Source organism: Orcinus orca, chromosome 5, assembly GCF_937001465.1.
Source record: "Orcinus orca chromosome 5, mOrcOrc1.1, whole genome shotgun sequence".
NCBI lineage: Eukaryota > Metazoa > Chordata > Mammalia > Artiodactyla > Delphinidae > Orcinus > Orcinus orca.
Window position 1 is genome coordinate 102885794 of NC_064563.1, and position 21433 is coordinate 102907226.

A 21433-nucleotide genomic window follows, 5' to 3' on the forward strand; every position below is an offset into this window, starting at 1 on the left:
TCACTTTTACTGTTTCAAATCAAACAGCTAAACAAATAGTTAAACTTTATCATTAGATGCGGCTGTTAATATCTGAGCATCTTCTAAATGAGATCTAGGTAAATAGGAAATTCATGATATTTTGTTACTTATGACTTTTTGTAACTGAATAATTTATATATTTTACCAAGGTCTTCTCTCACTCTCCATTTTAGTCAAGTTAGTAGTAGCAAATACAATGATTATATTTATCCAAAATGAATCTGCATATTCTCAGATATACAAATAGGAACTAAGCTTTGATTTAAAGGGATCACCAGTAAATAATGCCATATATATGGTGAGAAAATAGTTTTATTTATTCAAAATTGTATGAGCAGTAGGCAGGTACTGTCCTTCAAGATTAAAAAAAAAAATTAGCTAGGTCAGGGAGATTATATTCTGCTTTGTTTCTCTCCTAGGAGTTATCTTGGTCTGCAATCAATCCTTCAGAAAAATCCCTCACATTTTCACTTTTGTGCAGTATGTTAACTATGAGCAAAATGATAGTGTATGTCAGTCAAATGTAAAGCATTACTTCTATTGGTATTAAAACCTGATGATTAATGCAGAAGCTCATGGCAAATCAGGTTAATCTGAGCAATATATTATTTCCTTTTAGTCCACAATCTGTCACTTCACAAACCATGGTTAATAGAATGCCCCAAATAAAAAGATCTGTTTAAATGAAAATGTATAATATATTCTGCATCTCATTTATATCTTATTGTGTTGAAAGGTAGGCTAACATTAGCTAGTCTGTGAATAGGATATGAAGGAGATGATATACTTGTTTTAGAAGACTTAGGTATTCCTTTTAAACACTAAATTTCCAAAGGCTTGCAATTATTTAAAATATTAGCTCCTATTTTACTGACTTATTGCATTTAAAGAATCTAAATTAGAATTTAATTAAAAGATCCAAAAGGAATCATTGAAAGAAGTAATATGCACATTAAAAACAATCCCTAATAAAGAAGGTGTGGCACATATATACAATGGAACATTACTCAGCCATAAAAATAAATGAAATTGAGTTATTTGTAGTGAGGTGGATGGACTTAGAGTCTGTCATACAGAGTGAAGTAAGTCAGAAAGAGAAAAACAAATACCGTATGCTAACACATATATATGGAATCTAAAAAGAAGGGTTCTGAAGAACCTAGGGGCAGGACAGGAATAAAGACGCAGATGTAGAGAATGGACTTGAGAACACGGGGAGGGGAAGGGTAAGCTGGGACGAAGTGAGAGAGTGGCATGGAAATATATACACTACCAAATGTAAAATAGATCGCTAGTGGGAAGCAGCCGCATAGAACAGGGAGATCAGCTCGGTGCTTTGTGACCACCTAGAGGGGTGGGATAGGGAGGGAGGGAGGGAGACGCAAGAGGAAGGAGATATGGGGATGTATGTATATGTATAGATGATTCACTTTGTTATAAAGCAGAAACTAACACACCATTGTAAAGCAATTACACTCCAATAAAGATGTTAAAAAAAATAGAAAAAAAATCCCTAATTCTATTCTCTTGGATCCTAGAAAATAAAAAGTAGAATTATTGTATTATTATTCACTTGCGCTAGTATAATAGATGTCAGCTACCTGGATGATTCCAAATCTTCTAGCTTGCTACAATCACCTGGTCCTTTAATACTTCAATAAAATTGTTCGAATATCCTGACTTACCTAGGGACGGAATTCTAGTCTCTTGTTAAGAAATGGGGAGTGGCATAGCGGTTTAGGTTTCACCAAATCTCTGGTTCTAGGAGTCTCCTTCTTTCTCTGAATTTTTGATCTCCGCTCTCATTTCACCTCCTGAGGAGGCAGCCCTTTTCCATATAGGATCAGTAAGCTCTACAACCTGATTGTGCCCTGTCCAACTTGTGTGCAACTCCCCTTTTCCCAAAGTTTCACCCAATCTATGCTGTGACTATAGCAAACTTAATGAAGAATTTGGGAGGAAGGTGGTATGGGGGTGGCATATGCCTCAAACAGCTAGAATTATTTATCAAACTATCTTTCAAAGCATCTTTGCATTCCAACCACTGGGGAATTTGCACTATTTCTCGCCTCTCCTCAGCTCCAGCTTCCGTTCAAATCACTGGCCAGTTTTATCTCCTCTGGCCTCCCCCATCTCCTTCCTGGTAAGACCACCCTCCCCCTCCAAGGTCCCATTAGCTCCTTTCACAGAACAGAACTGGAGCTCTTCACCCAGCCCCAGTTCATAAAGGCATTGCTGGGCAGGATAAGCGGGTGTGAGGCATACCCTTTAAACCACACTCCTGCTCAGCACAGACAATGCTGTCCCAGACAGGAATTCTGTAGTCATCAATTTCCTCTCCCCCCTATAATAGGAAGTGATTTAGGGATTAAGGACTTAGAATTTGGCTGTGAGACGAGAGCGAGCAGCAGACAATGAGAATTTGGAAGAATTGTCAACCTTTATGCATATAACGAGACCTAAACATCTTCTGCTCCAGACAAGGAAACTGAGACCTAAAGAGGTCAGGAGCCTTACTGGAGGTTATATAGCACTTTCAAGTTGTATACAACTGTCTGGTCCAGAACTGTTTCTATGAGCTCATGAAACAGCTTGATTTCTCAGAAGCCAAACAACATTTCATCTCTATATGTTTAATTCTAGACTGTGCTGCCAGCAAAGGTCCCAGAGGAAAGAATACAGACATATAGAGCAGGGAAGGCACGCAGCTACTGCACACCTAAATCATATTATTGCAAATACTCTGGTATGTTCAATTTTCAGTTCTCTGGTAACCATTCATGTGTAATTAATCCTCTAATTTGTCGGCATGATGTTGATCTTACGGAGGGCACTTTTCACTTAAATCCTTTGCAGCTTTCATCAGAGATAAAATGTCAAGCTGAAGCCTCCTTGTTCTGACCCAGAAGAAAGTGAACTGGTTAAATTTCTTATGTTCCTAGAAAAACCAAGGAGGGTGGGTTGGGGAAGGAGAGGTAGAAAGAGAGAGAAATGCTTGTAATGGAGGAAGAGGCAAATGGAAAATGATCACAGCCAGCCCTGTTGCTGAAATATGCCAAGAAAAACTATTTAACAGCATTATCCACTAGTAGAAATTCAATATCTTCTATAAATTAGGTTCTAACACTTCTGTCTTAAATTTGCCATAACAGATACCTAAAGAAATAATTTATAAATATCAAGGAAATAGTAATAAACCTGAGAGCTACATTTGACTGACATAACTCACTGAAAGAAGCTTACAAGATAGAAAAATGTATCCAAAGCACTTCCCTTCAGGGAAAAGTAGAAAGTCTCCTCAGCACAATTCAGACATTTAGTAACAATCTTGGTTGTAAACATTTATCCAAACAGTCAACAGGACAAAGAAAATGCTCCTGTGAAAACAGTAACCAGATCTTAGGGCTCTGGTCTTTGAAGTTTGAAATATTTCCCCAGAACTGCCACATTCTTCTTTCTCCTATTCCTCTAAAAGATCACAAAAGTAAATTCTCTTTTGTTCCCTCTTTCTGTTATCCTGCCAAAAATACACACTTACTGATAAAGCCCATCAGTGATTCATTACATACCATCATCCCAAGGTTTCCACTATAAATGCCATATTAAATGAGCCTCTTCTGTTTTATTAATGCATAACAGACATTTAATAGCAATGATGGTGCCAATGATTCTTACTGTATCATACCATTGAAACCCAGACGTTTCTGTACAGACAGAAGCAAAGACACTAGCCCCCAGGTTCTTTTTCTCCATCTTATTTCCTTAGCAGTGGCAGAGCTGGGATTCATTTGGAAGCAGAAACAGTGGGATGTAACCTTTCTTTTCATATTTCTCCTTTTCTCTACAGATCAATTCCATTTTCTCTATTCCACCACTCATTATCAATTGAGAGAAGAAAGAAAGAATGAGAGAAAGAGGAAGAGAGAGAGGACAAAAAGGGGAGGACAGTCTGGGAATTAATTTAGGCTGAGAATCTATACTTATTTTTAAATTTCTTAACATAAACTAAACAAATACATGAAAATAATACACATTTTAATTTTCTTGAATTTCGTATATAACTACCCCACTAAGGCTTTCCTAAAGCCTTAGTCTTCCCCAGAGCCTTCATCCAAAGCATTAATTCATTTACTGGTCAACGAATAGAGTCCACCATGACTCATACAAGTTATAGTGCATGTGAATGAACTCCTGTGCGGTGAAGACACTGCTCGGTTTGTGTTTTCTTTGTTGGTCTTGTCCCCAAGGAAACCTCTAAAGCATATATCTTTCTAAGACTCTGTAGGAAGGAGCTGGGACCTGGATCTCCTTTGTGAAAGCACTTTAGCTTCTGGGGGTCTCTGGCTGCTATGATGATGGCCTCCTCTAGACCTATCAACTTTGGGTCCTGATAAGAATCCTCAGTTCTGACCTGGCCCAGGCATCTGGGTCATGTGGGTTAATGGTCCTGGACAAGTACTGTTCCCCCTGTTTCAGCAGATGTCAGCCCCTAAACATACCAAGTCCCAGAGGCAAGGAAGGTGACAAAATTGGCCAGAGCAGCATGTAGGCAGTGAGAAAGTTCACATAAACTAGAATTCCACTCTACCCAGGCATTATCCTAGAAATGAGTGCCTGTTATAGTCCACTGGTGTGAAGTCTTACAAGATTTTGGTCTTCTCAGAGCAGTCTTCTGTCATCATTTTTGCAACTTAGTAGAATGACAATGACCAGAAGTGGGGAGAGAACAGAGGCAGAAAGAGCTTCAGTGCCTTCCCACATCTGTGCTATACCTATAATTCCCTCATACAGACAGCAATAGGGCCTCCACAGATGTTCTCTAGCCAGAGTTCTGTTCTCTCTATTTCCAAAGCAAAACCCAGGAAACTGAAGCATAAGAATACATATCAAAATTGTCAAATGGTATCAGTCACCAAGAATGTCTGATTTCACCTCTGTATAACTCTAATTTGTCTCTTTCTCATCCCCTTCCTGCCACTGACCTCATTTAGAACCTCTTTGCCTATCTATTCTCGACTTTTAATAACCCTTTAAGATACCAAAGGGTCAATAAAACAGGAATGAAAAAAAGGGATGAAAAAATATAAGTGTTCCTACCTCTTGTTTAGGCATATGTAGGTATACCTAGTCGGGATCTTTTCATTCTCTGTTAACAAGGAATAGAGGCGCCTATGGCCCAGTTTTTCCTGGTCCAGGAAGCCTTCTATAACCTGTTAGCTCACAGGTGAATCCTCTCCCTCTGGTGCAGTTCTATGTAGTCAATAGAATGCCATACTGAGATTCATAATATCTTGTTCTGTCTACCACCTCTGTGACCTCAAGGTTATCACTCAATGCCTGATGAAAGGAATTGTCCAACAAACAAGATGGGTTGTCTCAGAGAGACTATCTATCCGCAGAAGTCCTAGCACATGACTGACGGCCCGCCACATTAGTACATCATGTTCATCAGGCCCAGTACTGAACTCATGATCTTGTCTTCTACTTCCTCCTCCAACCAGTTTCCATCCTCACATTCCCTTGTTGTATGATAGGCACTGCCTTCTACCTAGAAACCTGAGCATCTTCCTCAACTCCTCCTTACTCCCCACATCTAATCAGTACGACATTCATAAATATTCCTTGGAAAGTCTCCCCTTTCCAAGCCCACTGCTACTGCAGTTCAGACTCACCATCACTCCCTGTAGCTGTACAAAATCACTGGACCAGTCTCCAGACTGGCTCTTCCTGGCCTCCAGAATTGCTCTTCCTCCAGCCCATTCCTCACCTACCTGTCTGGTTGAGCTTCCTAAAATAAAAATTTGATAATATCACTCTTTCTTAGAGCCCTTTAGTTGTTTCTTAATGTTACTAAATAAAATCCTGACTTCGTAGCCTGTCTTAGGTCTTGCCCCTACCCACTTTTACACACTAGTCTTCAGTTACTCTCATTAAGTCAGCAATTGTTCACCCCATTCCGCTCCATCAACACCATTCACATGGTGCCTGTAAGCCAGCCTACTTTGCCTCTGGCCTGAGATCACCTTCCTCACTTTGTCGTCGCATTCAAGACTCTGCTGGAGTTTCATCCTCACTGTGATGGGTCCCTTGAACTCCTTCCACTGTGGTACTGTGGCATCAGTCCACACCTCCAGCGTGGCACTGATAGAAATAGATTTGTTTATATGTTCGCCTCCCCTGCAGAACGTAGGCTCCTCTGATTGAACTTTGTTTGCCCACTGTCTACTTTAGGTCTTAAGCATAATAGGGTTTAATAGGCATCTAATAAATGCTTATTTAAGAAATTTGGTAGAAGGGTTCAGTGTATGAGGGGTCAGCAGGAGAACTGAAAAAGATGACCTTCAAAGTCCTTTCGAATTCTCAGATTTTCATTTGAGGATATTAGTCCCTTCCATAGTTTTGAAATCACATCTACTTATGACCCTCACCCATGACTTCGAGGTACTTCTCAACCTGAGCTTTAGACTAAAATGTCCACCTGCCTGTTATGCAACTTCACACACAAGCTAGTGGATATCTCAAATACATTTCAGTATGTCCAAAATTAACTCACTTGCTCACACAATCTGACCCACCTTTCCTGTTTATTAATGACACCATCCTCCTCCTAGAGGCCCATGTTAAGAACATCCAGATGGCACCTTTCTCCTAAAACTAATCTCCACCTAGTCCTGTGGATTCCCCTTTCCCCAAACAAGTTCTTTTTTGTCACTCCATCCCTCTCACAGTCTCCATCAGATTACCTGTGACTCTGATTAGTATTTATTTTATTCTGACTTTCATGATGTATTTCCATCTCTGTCCCAATACAAGATACTGGAAGATTTCTGTATTATGACTGCAAATCCCACAACTCTTAGCAAAGGGTTTGCAGGTAGACAGCAGGTGTTCAACAAGTCTTGGTAGAATCGCTCAATGCATGTTAGGATGTTAGGTTTAAATTGCTTTAGGGGCATGTATCTTGTTATATACTTTTTTGTCCCCCCCAATAGTAAATATAGTAAAAGGCATAGGAAGCAGGAAATACATATATTTTTAAAATTGAACACTGTATCTGGAGTTGCTGCAACAACTGGCTGTAGTTTTAATAAAAAAAACACGCTCTGCTATTGAAAAAAAAAAAGTCCCTTAGACTCAGCTCCCAGCTGAAACCAGCCAGGATCCCGGTTTCCCACCCCTTCCAGTGGCCTGATGTGCGGCGGGGGAGGAGCAATGGGCAAGCTGGGCCCGAGGAGCAGGGAAGAGCGAGCTGGGGGAAGTCCCGGAAGTCATTGACCAGAGCAAGCAGCCGCCTCAGCCGGATCAGCTCGGGCTGTGGTCCCAACAATAACAGGAGCGCGGGCCGGGCGAGGGCTGCCGGGGGCCCGAGTTTGGGGGCGGAACCCGGATTGGGGGGGCGGGTGGGACGCTTCCCAAGGCCGCAGTGATTGGAGGAGAGAGATGAGGGGCGGTGGAGCTCGAGGAGTGGGCCGCGGAGCTAACGGGTCGACCGAGGAGAGAGCGTGTTGATTGGGTGACGCAGAGGGAGACGGACCAGAGCCGACCGAGGATTGGCCGTGGCGGGCTGTGAAGGCGTGGCCAGCGCGCGCGAGAGGGAGCGCGAGGGAGCGGGCGACCGCCCTGCCAGCTAGCCGGAGTCCGGGGCGAGCGCGGCGGGCAGGGGTCGGGTTGAGGAACGCGGCGCGGGAGGCGCGTCCCCCAGCTGCCCTCCGCGGCTCGAGCACCCCACTTCCTTCCCTCCCCTCCCTTGCGCTCCGGCCTGGGGTCTCCGGGCGGGGAGCGGAGGGAAGGGACGAAGGAGGAGGAGGTTTCGCGGAGTGAGGGGCGGAGGGGGTCCCGGAGCGGGGCGAAGCGCGCGCTGCCTCTCACTCTCCTGCCGCTGCCTTTGCCTCCTCGCCCGGTGCCGCGGCCCCGGGGCGCCCGCACTATGCAGGCGGACTGCCGGCCGCCGCGATGGCGAGCCGGGCGGTGGTGAGAGCCGGGCACAGCCCTCATCGTTTCCTAGTCCGGGCCGCGGCCGCCGCCCCCGCCCGGGCCGCGATCCCCCTCTCCCGCTCCTACCCCCTCCCTCCCCGCTCCAACTCCTCCTCCCCCTCCTCCTTCCCCATGCCTCTGTTCCTCCTCCTCTTACTTATCTTGCTCCTGCTGCTTGAGGACGCCGGAGCCCAGCAAGGTGAGTGGTTCCCGAGGAGTGCGCGGCGCGCGGAGCCCCGGGGGGGGGCGGGGGGGGGCGTCGAGGGAGCCTCCTGGGCGCCGGGTGTCCGGGCCGTTAATGAATCTGCAGACGCGCGGGGTAGGTGCGGTGCGCTTCGGTGCGTGGCCAGACCTGGCCCCGCACTCGCTGGGTTGAGTTGATGAGATGGGCTGTCTGTTGTCCCCCAAGTTGGCGCGGCTTTACTTTTGGGGAATCCCATTCATTTTTCTGAAAAGAGGGAATTGAGACCTTGCTGTGAAGGCCTCCTTTTGGGTATTGTATTCTTCTACTGGGGAAAGTCTTGGAGAGGAAAAGAAGTTTTGGAGATGCGACCCCTAATGTTAAGCTAAATGGATGGATGGACAGAGTAGAAATGCAAGGTAATTAAATAGCATTTAAATCCATTGAAGGCAAGTGATGATAATTATCATCTTTTGTCAATGTGCTCAGGTTCAAAATCGAATTAAGTTTATTCTGGTTATCTTTGAGTGTTGGATTTAGAACATGCTCTTTGCAATCCCTGCCTATTCAGGATGGTGGTCTAGATTGCCTGGGTCAGACACTGGGTCTGGGACCCAAAGCAGCGTACTCTTGCCCAAATGGAGCGTTCCGTGTTAAAAGGGCAAGCCCTTACAGAAAGTGACAAAACTTTTTTCCGTTAACAATCCTTGAAAAAAAACTTTACTGAATACTCATAATGGAAAGAGAATACCAGGCTGATTTCCTCCCCCTTTTAAGTACTTTTTTCAGGCAGCGAAAAGCAATTTTTGAAAGAGTTTGGCATCAGTTATTGAACACGTTTTTCCATTGCATTTCACTGCATTTTATTGCAGTGAGAGGGATAAAGATTGGATTGTTACTTATCGCTGGGAAGGGTTTTGGGTTTTGGGTTTTGGATTTTGGTTGATCTCCACATTTAAGTCCAGCTTAATGTTGCTCTCATGGTTTTCAGTAAAGTATGGAATCATGGCCATAAGCCTGTCATTGTGAAGATGCCGAAACTTTGACAGGCATGTGGAAATAAAATGTAAATGGGAAAAATGTATTTGGTAAACTGACCTCTTTCAGATCTAGGCAGCATTCAGGTTTCGGTTAGATCATCTCCTTAAACGAATTCTTGAACATCAGCATTTAATAAATTAGTGTGAAATCCTTTCCTCCATTTAAGTTTTAGAACCTGTGCTTCTATTTTTCTCCTAGTAGAAAAAGCAAAACAGGCTTATATATGGCTAACACTGATTGATTGGGTCTTACTCTGTGGCAGGCACAGCCCTAAGTGATTTATGTCTATTAACTCAATCCTCACCACAGCCATCTGAGATAAGTATTGTTATTCCATTTCAAATATAAGGAAACTAAGACACACAAAAAATAAGGTACCTTGATACAGAACTCTAACTACATAACCAGAATATTCTGACCATTTTGCTTATGTCAAGATCTGAAACTGTTTATATCATGTTTAAAAAATAATCTTTGAACAGTATAGAACCAGTTAAATGTCTCCCCTCCAAATGAGATAATTGCCTTGCTTTTAGAATTTCTTAAACCTGGTCTAATTAAACATGCAACATTACCTTATTTTTTTAAGTTTAATTTCAGTTTTTACCAAAGCATTTTAACATGGTTCTCTTTCACAGTGTCATGTTATATAAACATCAATGTAGATGAACACAAATAGAAATGATGCTGGTAATTTAAAAGACCTGATTTCTAGTCCACCTGTTTATTGGGTAAATTTTTAAAAATCATTTAATTTCTTTGTACCTCAGTTTTCTACATCAGTGATAAGAGAATATATACCTATTTCCTAGCTTGATGAAAATGAAATGCTAGTACACAGGAGTTTTGAAAAGGGTAAAGTACAAATAGCTATAACTGATTATCATTGTTAATGTTTTTTTTTTTAATTTTTAAAAAATTTTTGGCTGCGTTGGATATTTGTTGCTGCACGCAGGCTTTCTCTAGTTGCGGCGAGCAGGGGCTACTCTTAGTTGCGGTACGCGGGCTTCTCATTGCGGTGGCTTTTCTTGTTGTGGAGCACGGGCTCTAGGTGCGCGGGCTTCAGTAGTTGTGACACGTGGGCTCAGTAGTTGTGGCTCGTGGGCTCTACAGTGCAGGCTCAGTAGTTGTGGCGCACGGGCTTAGTTGCTCCGCGGCATGTGAGATCTTCCCGGACCAGGGCTTGAACCCGTGTCCCCTGCATTGGCAGGCGAATTCTTAACCACTGCACCACCAAGGAAGACCCTATCATTGTTAATCTTGAGCTTACTAAATTGATAAAGTAAGGGCCATTTAGGTATACATTGCCTGAAAACTCAGGAATCGTATGGGATTTGAATTCCCTAATTTTTAAAAATTATATTTCTTACCCAAAGAACCCTGATGAGGTCTGTGGTGGAACTGCAGTCAGTGTTACTAGTCTAACAGATGTGCTTTAGGGTCCACTGGGATTCTTCACATAACCTAAAAAGAAGTCAGATTTCAAAATGAGAAGCAGTGCTTTAAAAAGCCTATAGAATTTTTAATAATGGGAATGTCTGCAATATTGTAATGTTAAGTTACAAGCTGGAGTTTTTACTCTCCTTTATAAGAAGTCTTGGTAAGAAGTCTGGAAGGATATAATTTTAAAAAAAGATAACAGTTGTCTTTTGATGATAGAGTTGTAGATAATTTCTTTATGCTTTTCCAGATGTTCTGCAATGTACATATAGTCACAATAAAAAATGAGCTGTGAAAGAATGTTTTGTGATATATAGAGTTCTTTTTTCCCTTAGCCAGCCTAGGTAGAAATGCATTGAACGTGTATGCTGAGGTAGAACTGTGCTTCAGGATTTTTTTTTAATCTTTCAGACATCATTTTGAAGTAGCAGAAGATACTACACTCATTCCAATTAATGCCGTACATACATAGCTATTCCTCAGCAGATTTTCTGCTGACCAAGTGTTTTTTCTTTTTATTTGGCCCAGAATAAAATTTATCATTGGTCTGAAAACTTGTCAACCTTTCACAACAGAGATGTATTTTAACCAACCTTATTTCATTAATATATGTATAAATTCTGTTTATTCACATCTGTTTAACTATAATGGTGTTTTAGGCATGGCTTGTATTTGTGTATTTTGAGTTCTAAGTTTGATATTAAATTTACCTTCAAAGTCTTTTTCTTTTTTATTGAAAGCATTTTTTCCGGTAGAATGTATGTCTTTCTAAAAAACTTAAATTTGTGGAACTTATTATGCTGATTGTCTATTTGCTACCGTAATAAATTAACTTAATAGGAAGTTGAGGGTCTACTGTGAATGAATTTAAGTCTCTGGTTTACATTATGACTGTAGGAATTTGTGTCACCTCATCTTAGGAGTTCAGCTTCCTCATTTGTGTCATGGAGGGTTTGCCTACCTTCTGGGTTCGAGTATTATTTGAATGTGGTAAAATATCAGAGGGATTAATTTTAAAAATCCATTGAGACTGACTTTATTCCTATTAACATGAAATGTTTGTGAAGGTAGTGATTTTTGTTGGCTAATTTATCTATCAAACAAATCAGTTTCTTTCTTAAAAAGAATCATTCAATTTCACAATGATATTTGAACTAATGTGTGAAAAAAATATACAGTCTGTCAAGTAGTGCCTTTATTTGCTTGTGATGTGGGGAAATAGTTTTTGAACACTATTTGTGAATTGTCAGAAATGAAGAACATGTCCCTCTGCAAAGAACGTTTGTGATTATTAGTAATATTGACATCGTTAATTTAGAATTTTCCGTTATCTTTTTTTAGGTCTGATAAAGCATTAGGGCTCTTATATGTACTTACTGTTCAGAGGCAAAAATCAGAGCATCCTTTTTCTGCTATATTTCTGATTAATTTTACATAGTGAAAGTTAGAAATATAGCACGTATTCCATATGTGTTAATGATCAGATTTTAAATCCACATTTTAAAAACTTGTAAATGAAAAATTAATTGTAAAATTACATGTTAATGATTTTTAGGTAGATTTCCCAATGTTATCAGCAGAGAGAAAACTTTATTTCCCTCTGGAAATAGTTAATAGTTCTATTTGAACATCTAAGCTTCATTCTAGAAGACCAACATTAAAAAAAAAAAAACTTAAAATAGTGAAATGGGTATGAGTTAAAGTACCAGAACTAAAACACAAATGAATTAATTAATTTCCAAAAAGAAAGAATCAGATAGTATGATGAGGAAAGGCTAGATTTACATAGAGTTAGATTTTAAATTTAGGAGTATACTTTACAAAATGAACCTGGGGTGTGAAAGCTCAGGTGGTAATACTGGGTATGAATTGAATGCATGCAAGTAGTTTCCACTTGCACTTCTTGACTAGTTGGAAAGATGTGGAATGATGACATAAAATTATAAGGATCAGGAAAAGCTTTGTAGAGATAGTGATATTTGCTAAATGTAAATAGTGATATTTGCTAAATGTGATTGTTGAAATATGAAGTGAGACAGCTTGGCAGTTTTTCTTGTGTTGCTCATGGATTCAGTTTACTTTATAACAACCTTATGGCCTTAGCACTTTATTTATTTTAAAAATATTGTACAGATAACAATTATATAACAATTACTCAAAACCAAAAACTTAACTAATAATTATCCACAGTCCTACCCCCTTATCTATCCATTTATAATTTTTGTCTTCCTTTCTAGTGCATATTCACATACCTACATAATCTTATGTGGTTGTAATTTTAATAGTGTGGTGTTAAGTTCTGTAGACATATCATGTTAAAATTAATTTGTAGGCTGATTTAGCACACAGAAGCATACTTTGAAAATACAGCAAGACAAAAATTTCAAAATCTAAAAATTTTTCACAGGACATTCATTATTTGTGAAGTAATTATTATATTGTTTAGAACTGCTATTACATTATTTTCTTTATTTGATTAAATTCTTCATTCAGGGTAGGACCTTTGAGAAAGTATGTCAGTTCAAAGTATTAGTTTAGAAACACATAATGCTAATTTTCCAGGTCCTTATGTGGATTAAATCAATATACTCCCATGAGGACAAAAAATACAGATATTCAAATAAACTAGAATTTAATGAATGCCAGTGTCCACTGAAGCAGATGGTGTAATGGGGTGATCTTAAAACGTTGCCAGAACATCACCTACTAGGTCCACCTGCACTCTAAAGGATATGTAGTTGAAAGAAGAACTTTGGTTAGCTGCTTGAATCATGGGGAAGACCGCAGATGCAAGCTCCCTCAACTGCTTTCTAAGGAGAGTAGGCCAGGAGTTCCTTTCCTTTGTGGAGTACAGTGCATGTGAGTTTGCAGTTTAAGTGTGCAAACTTAATTGCTTGGGATAAGAGAGAAGATGCTGGTACTCTTTATCATTCTCTCATTAAAAACTCTCAGCATGGAAGAGTACCAACTATACGCTCCTAGGGATGTGTGCACATTGGTCAATAGAGTCCTGAGACAGTTACGATAGAGTAAAATATTGTCATTGTCTTCAGAGGTCCTACAGGCTAGTTGGGGAAATAATTATCTTCATGTTGGAGTATATGGATAAATAACCAAGGGAAGTTGCACAGTGCTGCGAGTTTGTAAGGGAGAGAGAGCTCACAATACCTGGGAAGTAGGAAAAAACCTTGCTGATAAAATGATTTTAAGCAGGTAAGCTTTTAGGACTGGTAGGTTTCTAGTTCACAGGGATGGCAGACATTTCAGGAGTTAAGATCACAGCATCAGAACAGCAGGGAGTCAGGAAAGCATGTGAGTGTCAAAGCCATCCTTGCTGCAATGAGTAGCATGCCTCAGCCTCTGGTCCTGGCCCATTGCTTCCTCCTTGAGCCCAATACCCTGCACACTTGCCCCATATTTGGGCAAATATGGTTGCTTTCTAAGGACCAGGGTTCTGTGCACTGGGGTACTGCCCTCTTGGAGCTATGTTAATACTTCCATAGTGTGGCCAGCAGCCCCTTTATAAGATACAATCCAAACTCCTTTGCATATTATATATGTAATTTTTTCAGAGTCTGGCCCCTCCCTTTCTCTCTGACTTAATCTCATGCCAGCATCCCTCACCCTTTGTATACAGCTCAGGTATAAGACTGAGATTTTTATTCCTCTAATATATAATTTCATCCTGTTTTGCCTTGTTCCTGATACTGATCTCTTTACATGTGTCATTTTCTCCACTTGAAGAGAAAGAGCCCCTTTCCTTGTGTGCTTGGTAACCTCCTTATCATCCTTCAAAACCCTTCTTGGGTATCATACCCTCTAGGAAGAGTTCTCTGTCACCACACACACTCATCTCCAATAGTAATTTCCTGTTTTTTCTGTTCAGTCATTAATCACAATGTATATTAAATATTTGTTTCTGGAAGAGAGTTTTATTCATTTTCTTATTTCTAATACTTATCATGATGTCCATCATTCAAAAATATGAATTTAGGGGAAATCCCTGATGGTCCAGTGGTTAGAATCTGGCACTTTCACTACTGAGGGCCCGGGTTCAGTCCCTGGTCGGGAGCTAAGATCTCACAAGCTACTCGGCGGTGCCAAAAAAAAAAAAAAGAATTTAGAGCTCATTTCTGCAGTGAATCTGCTGCCCGAAGCACATATTTAGAGTTAGTCTCTGGGCACCTGCATGCCCTTCACACTGTTGTCCTTTGTCTGATTCCCTCAGTCAGCAATCAGAGCCTGGGCTTCTCAGTTCCATGAAAATAGAACCCTTTCTTGAACCTTAACCTACTTGCACAGGGCCTAACATTCTGTGCAGTGTTTTCCCAGCCTCCCTCTTCCCAGGAGCTAGACCCCTTTGCTTTTGTAATGAGAGGAGTCCTCCTTCAACTGCAACTCTGAACAGAGCCATGGTTTCTACTTAAAAAACACTGCTGTGCTCCCCTGTCAAATAGGTGGTCTTTAAGAACTGTGCTAGCCTAAGTCAGTGTCAGCAAGTGGGGTGCACTCCTTTGCCCTCTCTTTCAGATTCTGATTTGCATAGCCACCTCCAGCCTTATAAAAGTCCCCCTAGTTTTGGTTCTAGTAGTTGCCTGCCTCCTTTTTCTTTGCCAGCCAAAATTCCTGGATAACATTCAGGTAGCTACAATAATTTGGTGTCAGGAAAGTAATGAGAAGCAGGCTGAAAAGGTCAGTGGGGACAAGACTGTGGAGAACTTTCCTTGTGGGGCAGACTGAAGAGTTTGTACCTGTGATGTTAGCAATGACATCATCCTTAGGTACCTCTGCTTCTACCCAGTCCATCTCTAGGTTCACTTGTCTCAGCCCAGGTTAGTCATCTCATTGATGCTTTTCCCCTCGTCCTTGACAGATCCCAAACCTGGCCCATGTGCCAGTCCCCACTGTCCTCTTTCTCTGGTTCTGGACAGCTTAAGGTTGCAGGAGAAAGGCATGTGGCCTTTGTGACTAGATCTGCCTCAATAAGGATGACTAATCAACCCTCACGTGGGGATTTCTGCTCAGCACAGTAAAACTTTGCCTCCTGCCTTGCCTTTTCTTCTTCCTGAAATCATCTCTTACACCTTATCCAAAACACTGCTTCATCAGGGAATATAAGTTGTGTTTTAGTATAATTTAAACTTCTGTGGTGCTTCTTACCTTGTACCTGGAAACATGCTCAGGATGCCACTGGCTTGTATATACATCTGTCAACTCGTTGCTTTCCAGGTACCTTATATCTCTGCTTTTTTCAATGACCAACTTTCTGACAAGTAGACTACATCTGTGCTGTACATTTTCTTAGTGTCCAGCATGCAAAAGATATTTGTTAATGATGATTCCCTCGCAGTCTAGCTTCTGCTCTCCTGAAACTGTCACTTAAACTGTGAGATTCTTTTTTTTCTTTTAAACCTGAGAGCTTTCTTTGTCTTCACTATTTTTTACGTGGGTGGACTTTGAAAGTATGGAGATATTGGAGTCAGACATACTTGGATTTAAATACTAGGCATGTCACTCTCAATGTTTTGAAATGTATAACTCACCTCTCTAGAATGTATGAGGGCTGCGATCAAATCTGTTGGGTAGTTGATAAATTTTGGTTCAATGAGTGAAACAACGTGTGAATGAAAATTTTGTTTCTCTTTCCCTATTCTACAGTTAAAATTTCCATTTTCAAGTGTTTGCTTTCTACTGAGATCCAGTGCTTCTCCATCCTTCTGCCCCTTCTCCCCACCCCACTTATTGTGTAGGAAAGTTCACCCTTAGCTTACTTAGTGAGAGGGGTCAGACCACGCAGTGGAGGCTTGTGACAGCAGGGCGTGATTGTTCACATATGTCCTTTCCTGGCCTCCAACCCACCCAGACCGTAATACTGGTTTTGTCCCCTCCCTTTTGACCTCTACTTTCTCTCTCCAACTTCCTACCTGTTGATAGATTTTAGCTTTCTTTGCTCTCCACCCTCAGATCATTTTCAGGTTCATGGTTTATCCCTTTCTTCTTGGTATGCCCTGTTTCTGGTTACTCTTTTTGTCCTAGATGCTAACTTTATAGGTCTGGATATGAGACAGACATTCTGTTGCATGGGTGGAGGAAGAGTGTTTTGGTTAGTGAGGTTATAGGGAACAGAAAATTAAATCTGCTTAAAGTAGAAAGGAAAAGTATTGGGACCATTCTGAGGTAACTTGTGGAATCTTCCTAAGAACTGAGCCAACCTAAGCCCAGGGAAAAGCGGGGATGCAGCTGGACCTCAGACACCAAGAACTCAGCTTAATTCTGTCTTGTTACAGTCTCGCTTTCTCTGCATGGAACAAATAATGGCTGCTGGCAATCCTCAAGGCTTGTAGCTTCAACACTGGAGAGATTCTGGGGTTTCCCTAACATACAAGGTCCAAAAATGAGGGCAGGGCAAGTTGGCCTCACGTTGGCCCAGTGTGAGTCAGTACCCACCCTTGAACCAGTCAACTAACCAGGGGGCATGAGGTCATATGAAAACTGTTGCAAACTGCAGAGTAGTTCCCAGAAGGAAAGTGGGGTACTAGATACATAGAGGCATCATCTTTAAAGAGAGTGTTCACATTTATAGAATCCAGTGCTTTTTAGATAAGTTATTACCAAACCCTCACAATTACCTTGGGAGATGGGTGGTATTATTCCCATGTATAGCTGAGGATTTAGAGGTTAAGTGCCAGGATCATCTCAAAAGTTGGCATAGCTAGAATTTAAATCGGAAAGTCTGTCTGATTCCCAAGCCTATATGTACTTTTCTACTGTTATCACTTACCTACCAAGTGCCTACCACTGGCTTGTTTGGGTTAATTATTTTCTAAATTCAGCAACATGTGTTAAGAGGCTGGTATGCCCTATTTCTATGTCTGCGGCTACCAAGGCGAACAGAATGCATTGCCTGTCTGTGACAGAGCTTTACAGCTGGTGTGGCAAAGCGACATAAGTATGCATAATTAAGCATATTCGGTACAGTAAAGAGACTTTGATGATGGAAAGGGAGAGAGAGACCAGGGCTTTCAGAAAGGTTTCCCAAAAGAGACAACGTTGAGTAGGTATTTGCCAGGTGGATATGAGGAGGAAGGACCTTATTCTCTGCAGAGCAGAGTAGCACGTGCAGTGGCGGAGGAGAGAGAGCGTGGAGCATAGAGGGAGTCACCCACAGTTCCAGAGCTGGAGCAGAGAGGTTGTGGGAAGAGTCAAGAGATGAGATGGGAAAGGGAGTCCAGCAACAGATTATTATGGACTTTGTATCCTTGCTGAAGAGTTTGAGGTTTTATTGTATCACCGGTGAAGAACAGTTGAAGGATTTTTAAATAAGGGACCTACGTGACCCAATTGGTGTTTAAGAAACTGGCAGGAGTGTGGGCAGTGGATTAGAGCAAAGAAAGGAAGTGGGGAAACCTGTCAGAGAACTATTACAAGGGCCTGCACTCCTTAAGAGGGACGAAATTTAGAGATATTAAGGAAACAATGTATAAAACTTAATGACCAGTTAAATTTGAGAGAGCAAAGGTCATTTAAAAATGCTGGGGTTTTTTTCTTTCTGGAATCCTCTTCTCCCTGCTTTCCACCTCCCTCTTCCACCAGTATTCCTGCCTAGTTAACTGTTATTTATCCTACACACGCACGTACGCACACGCACGCGTGCACAGACACACACCCTATCATATCCATTACTTCCCTGCAACACTCATCGTCCCTGAAATTATTTACTACGTCTGTCGTACTATTCTGTAAACTCTGTAAGGACAGGGGCCTTGTCTGTCATTTCTCTTGTTCCTAGCACCTGGTTCAGTGCTTGGCACATGGAGGATGTTCACTGAATGCTTGGGGCATGTTGAGTTTGAAGTGCTGTGGAATTTCTGAGCAGAGGAGCTCAGTACAGAAGTAGATGACACGTTTGAGGGTTAGGGGAAAGGCTGGAGACTACGGAGCATTCTCCCTTTCTGTGGTAGCTGAAGTTGTAGGGTGGGGAGATGGCCCAGGCAGCACAGAGGGCAGGGAAGGAGCTCTGGAGAACAGCAGCATCAGCAGTCAGTAGTTGGAAGATAAGTCAGCTAAGGTGCTGGAGAAGTTGCAATTAGAGAGTCAAAAGAAGAACTAAGATGGGGAAGAAGAGTTTTAAAAAGGAGGGAGGAAAGATAAGGAAGGAAGGAAGATGGGAGGGAAGGAAGGGACAGCGATGCCACATGCTGTAGAAAGGTCACAAATGATAAAGATGGGAAACTATTGACTTTTGGCAGCTCAGAAACAGACCGCTTTAGTGAAGAGTACATTGGAGAGGTAGGTCTGCCTTTCCTAGGGCTGCCGTAACAGATTGCCACAAATTTAGATGGCTTCAGACAACAGAAATGTATTGTCTTATAGTTCTGCAGGCTAAAATTCTGAAAGTAGGGTATTGGCAGGGCAATGCAGTCTCTCTGAAGGCTCTAGACCAGGGTCCTTCCTTACCCCTTCCTAGTTTCTGGCAATTGCAGTCTTTGGAATCCCTTTGCATCATTCCAGTCTCTGCCTCTGTAGTTATGTGGTATTTTCCCTGTGTCTGTATCCGTGTCTAGATTTTCCTCTTTTTATAAGGACCCCAGACATTGGATTAGGGTCTGTCCTAATCCAGTATGGCCTCATTTTAAATTGATCACATCTGCTAAGACCCTGTTTCCAAATAAGGTTACATTCACAGGTACCAGCAATTAGGAACATATAATTTGGTTGTTGGGACGGAGGTGGGCGGGGGGGGCGGGGAGAGTACAATCCAACCACAACCCTTTGGAAGCTGAATTGCAGTATTTTGAGCCTAGAACGGGAAGCAAAGAAGTAAGACATCGAATGTAGAGAACTGAAAAAAATCTCTCTGTAAAAGAAAAAAAAAAGTGAGAAAGAAAGTGGTAGATGTTGGGGAACACTGGCTGGAGAAAGATTTTTTTTTGTGGTTTTTTTTTTTGGTTGTTGTTGCTCTTAGTTTTTGAAATTTGTTAAAGTGCAGATCCTTCCTAGGCTCCACTGCAGAGCTACTTTCCAGTATATAATTTGCAAAAAAAGGCAAAATTATACATGTCATGCAAATATAAAATTAACACATGTCAAAGATTTTATTCAACTCATTAATTAATGAAGGAACCAGTAAGAAGTTGAAACATGTCCAAAGAATATTTGAGAAACTAGGTGTTTATAGGTAGTTTTAGGCTGTGATTGCTAGATTGGATGGCTAAAACTGTTTAATGGCCAATAGGGCCATAAACTCTAACATGTGGGATTATTTTTTTCAACTATACAGAAATTATATGCATCTCTACAAGACAACAGTCTACAAGTTTATGTGTAGCCAAGACTGGGACCTTTAATCAATGATAAACAACAAATCCAATTAAGTATTTTGCCCTAGGTTTGGCCTCTATGACATTTAAAGGATCTGCTGCTCACCTTTATTTTTTTTAACCTATTTCCAAGTTTCAGGTAATGTTTCTGACATATTTATTAGAATCTATGGAGACAGAGATGGGGCCTGAGAACCTTTACGTTAAATAGCCCTTAGGTGGTTCTAATGTTGAATAAATTTTGAGAACCACTGAGTAAGAGAATGCCGAGTGGCTTTCAGTGCCCATCTGAGATCAGAACCTATTACTCTAATGACAACTATTCCCTGGATTGTGTGATTTTTTTTTCAGTAGTGCTCAGCTCCTGGGCAAAGAGAGTTCATATGATCCAGGGTGGAGGGCTTGCCAGGCAGATCCTCAAGAAGGACATAGTGGCAAGGAAGTGAAGGTACCAGGAAGAGTGTAGTTCACACACTGGACATGAGGTCCAGGCTGGGTAGGGAAAGAAATGAGGCTAGGGCAAGATAGTAGATGGGGAGAAAAGAGAGAAGTTCACAGAAAGTGTGCAGTGGGTATAAGAGAGCAGAAGGGTCAGGAGACTGACCGAAAGAGTGAGACATTAAAGTTGCTGAGATTTCACAGGTGGGAGTAATCTCCGGTAATGGCAAAAACAGTCTAGGTTGTGGTTTCATGAGTTACCGAAGTGAAGTAGAGGTCACTGGGGAGAAGATTAGTGAGAATTACTTTCTCATGATTTACACTTTTCACAAGACACTGTACTTGAAGCTTTAAAGCTGATATAAATCTTCTAAAGTAATGAGCCATTGTTCTGATACCTTAGCTAGGTTGTGGCCAAATGCACCCGACCTACATGTGATGAGCAAAAGCCTTTCTGGTCTTTTATGACCATAATTACCCTCAAACGTTTATTGAGCACATTAGTATGGGTTAGGCCCTTGATAGTAGGTGTTTTCATACAGTATCTCTTTAAATTCTTACCCTCTGTGGTTTGAGATGTTAGTGTACCCATTTTACAAAACTCAGCTTTAGCATCAGTAAACAACCTTCTCAAGGTCACAGTGAGTGGTAGGTAGGGCATTCAGATTCATCAAGTGACTGCAGAACCAATTTGCTTAACCATTATGTACTATGTAGAATGTGTGCTTGGTGGGGATCGGAGAGGATTTATACATCTCACATTCCTTCATGTGATTCAGTTTTGTAAATTATCACACATGCAGAGATGAGTGTGGGCTTAAAAAAGCTTGAGCTGAGAGCTATTTCTTTTCCTTTAAATTGCCACAGTAACCCTCTTTAGGCTCTCAGTGCATATCCATCTTAGGCAGTATTAAAAAAAATGAGTGAATTAAAATAGGACCTTGAATTATCTTTTCGAGATGGTTGTGATGCAACTTTAAAATCTTAAAGTAACAGGACTGGTATAGTACTTTTTACT

The 21433-nt window shown here is 41.3% G+C and overlaps 1 protein-coding gene across 2 annotated transcripts in view; it reads left to right on the forward strand.

Annotated features, from left to right (window-relative positions):
- Positions 1-7566: 7566 nt before the first annotated feature.
- The window catches only part of DCBLD2 (discoidin, CUB and LCCL domain containing 2), a 90000-nt gene continuing 76133 nt past the window's right edge, over positions 7567-21433 (forward strand). Inside the window, exon 1 of one of the 2 annotated variants that reach the window (XM_004272617.4) lies at positions 7567-8194. In XM_004272617.4, coding sequence (XP_004272665.1) covers positions 7975-8194 — 220 coding nt within the window. In that variant the 5' untranslated portion in view covers positions 7567-7974. Of the gene's footprint in view, positions 8195-8246; positions 8596-21433 lie in introns of those variants that run through there. The other variant, XM_049710040.1, reaches the window with a different exon arrangement.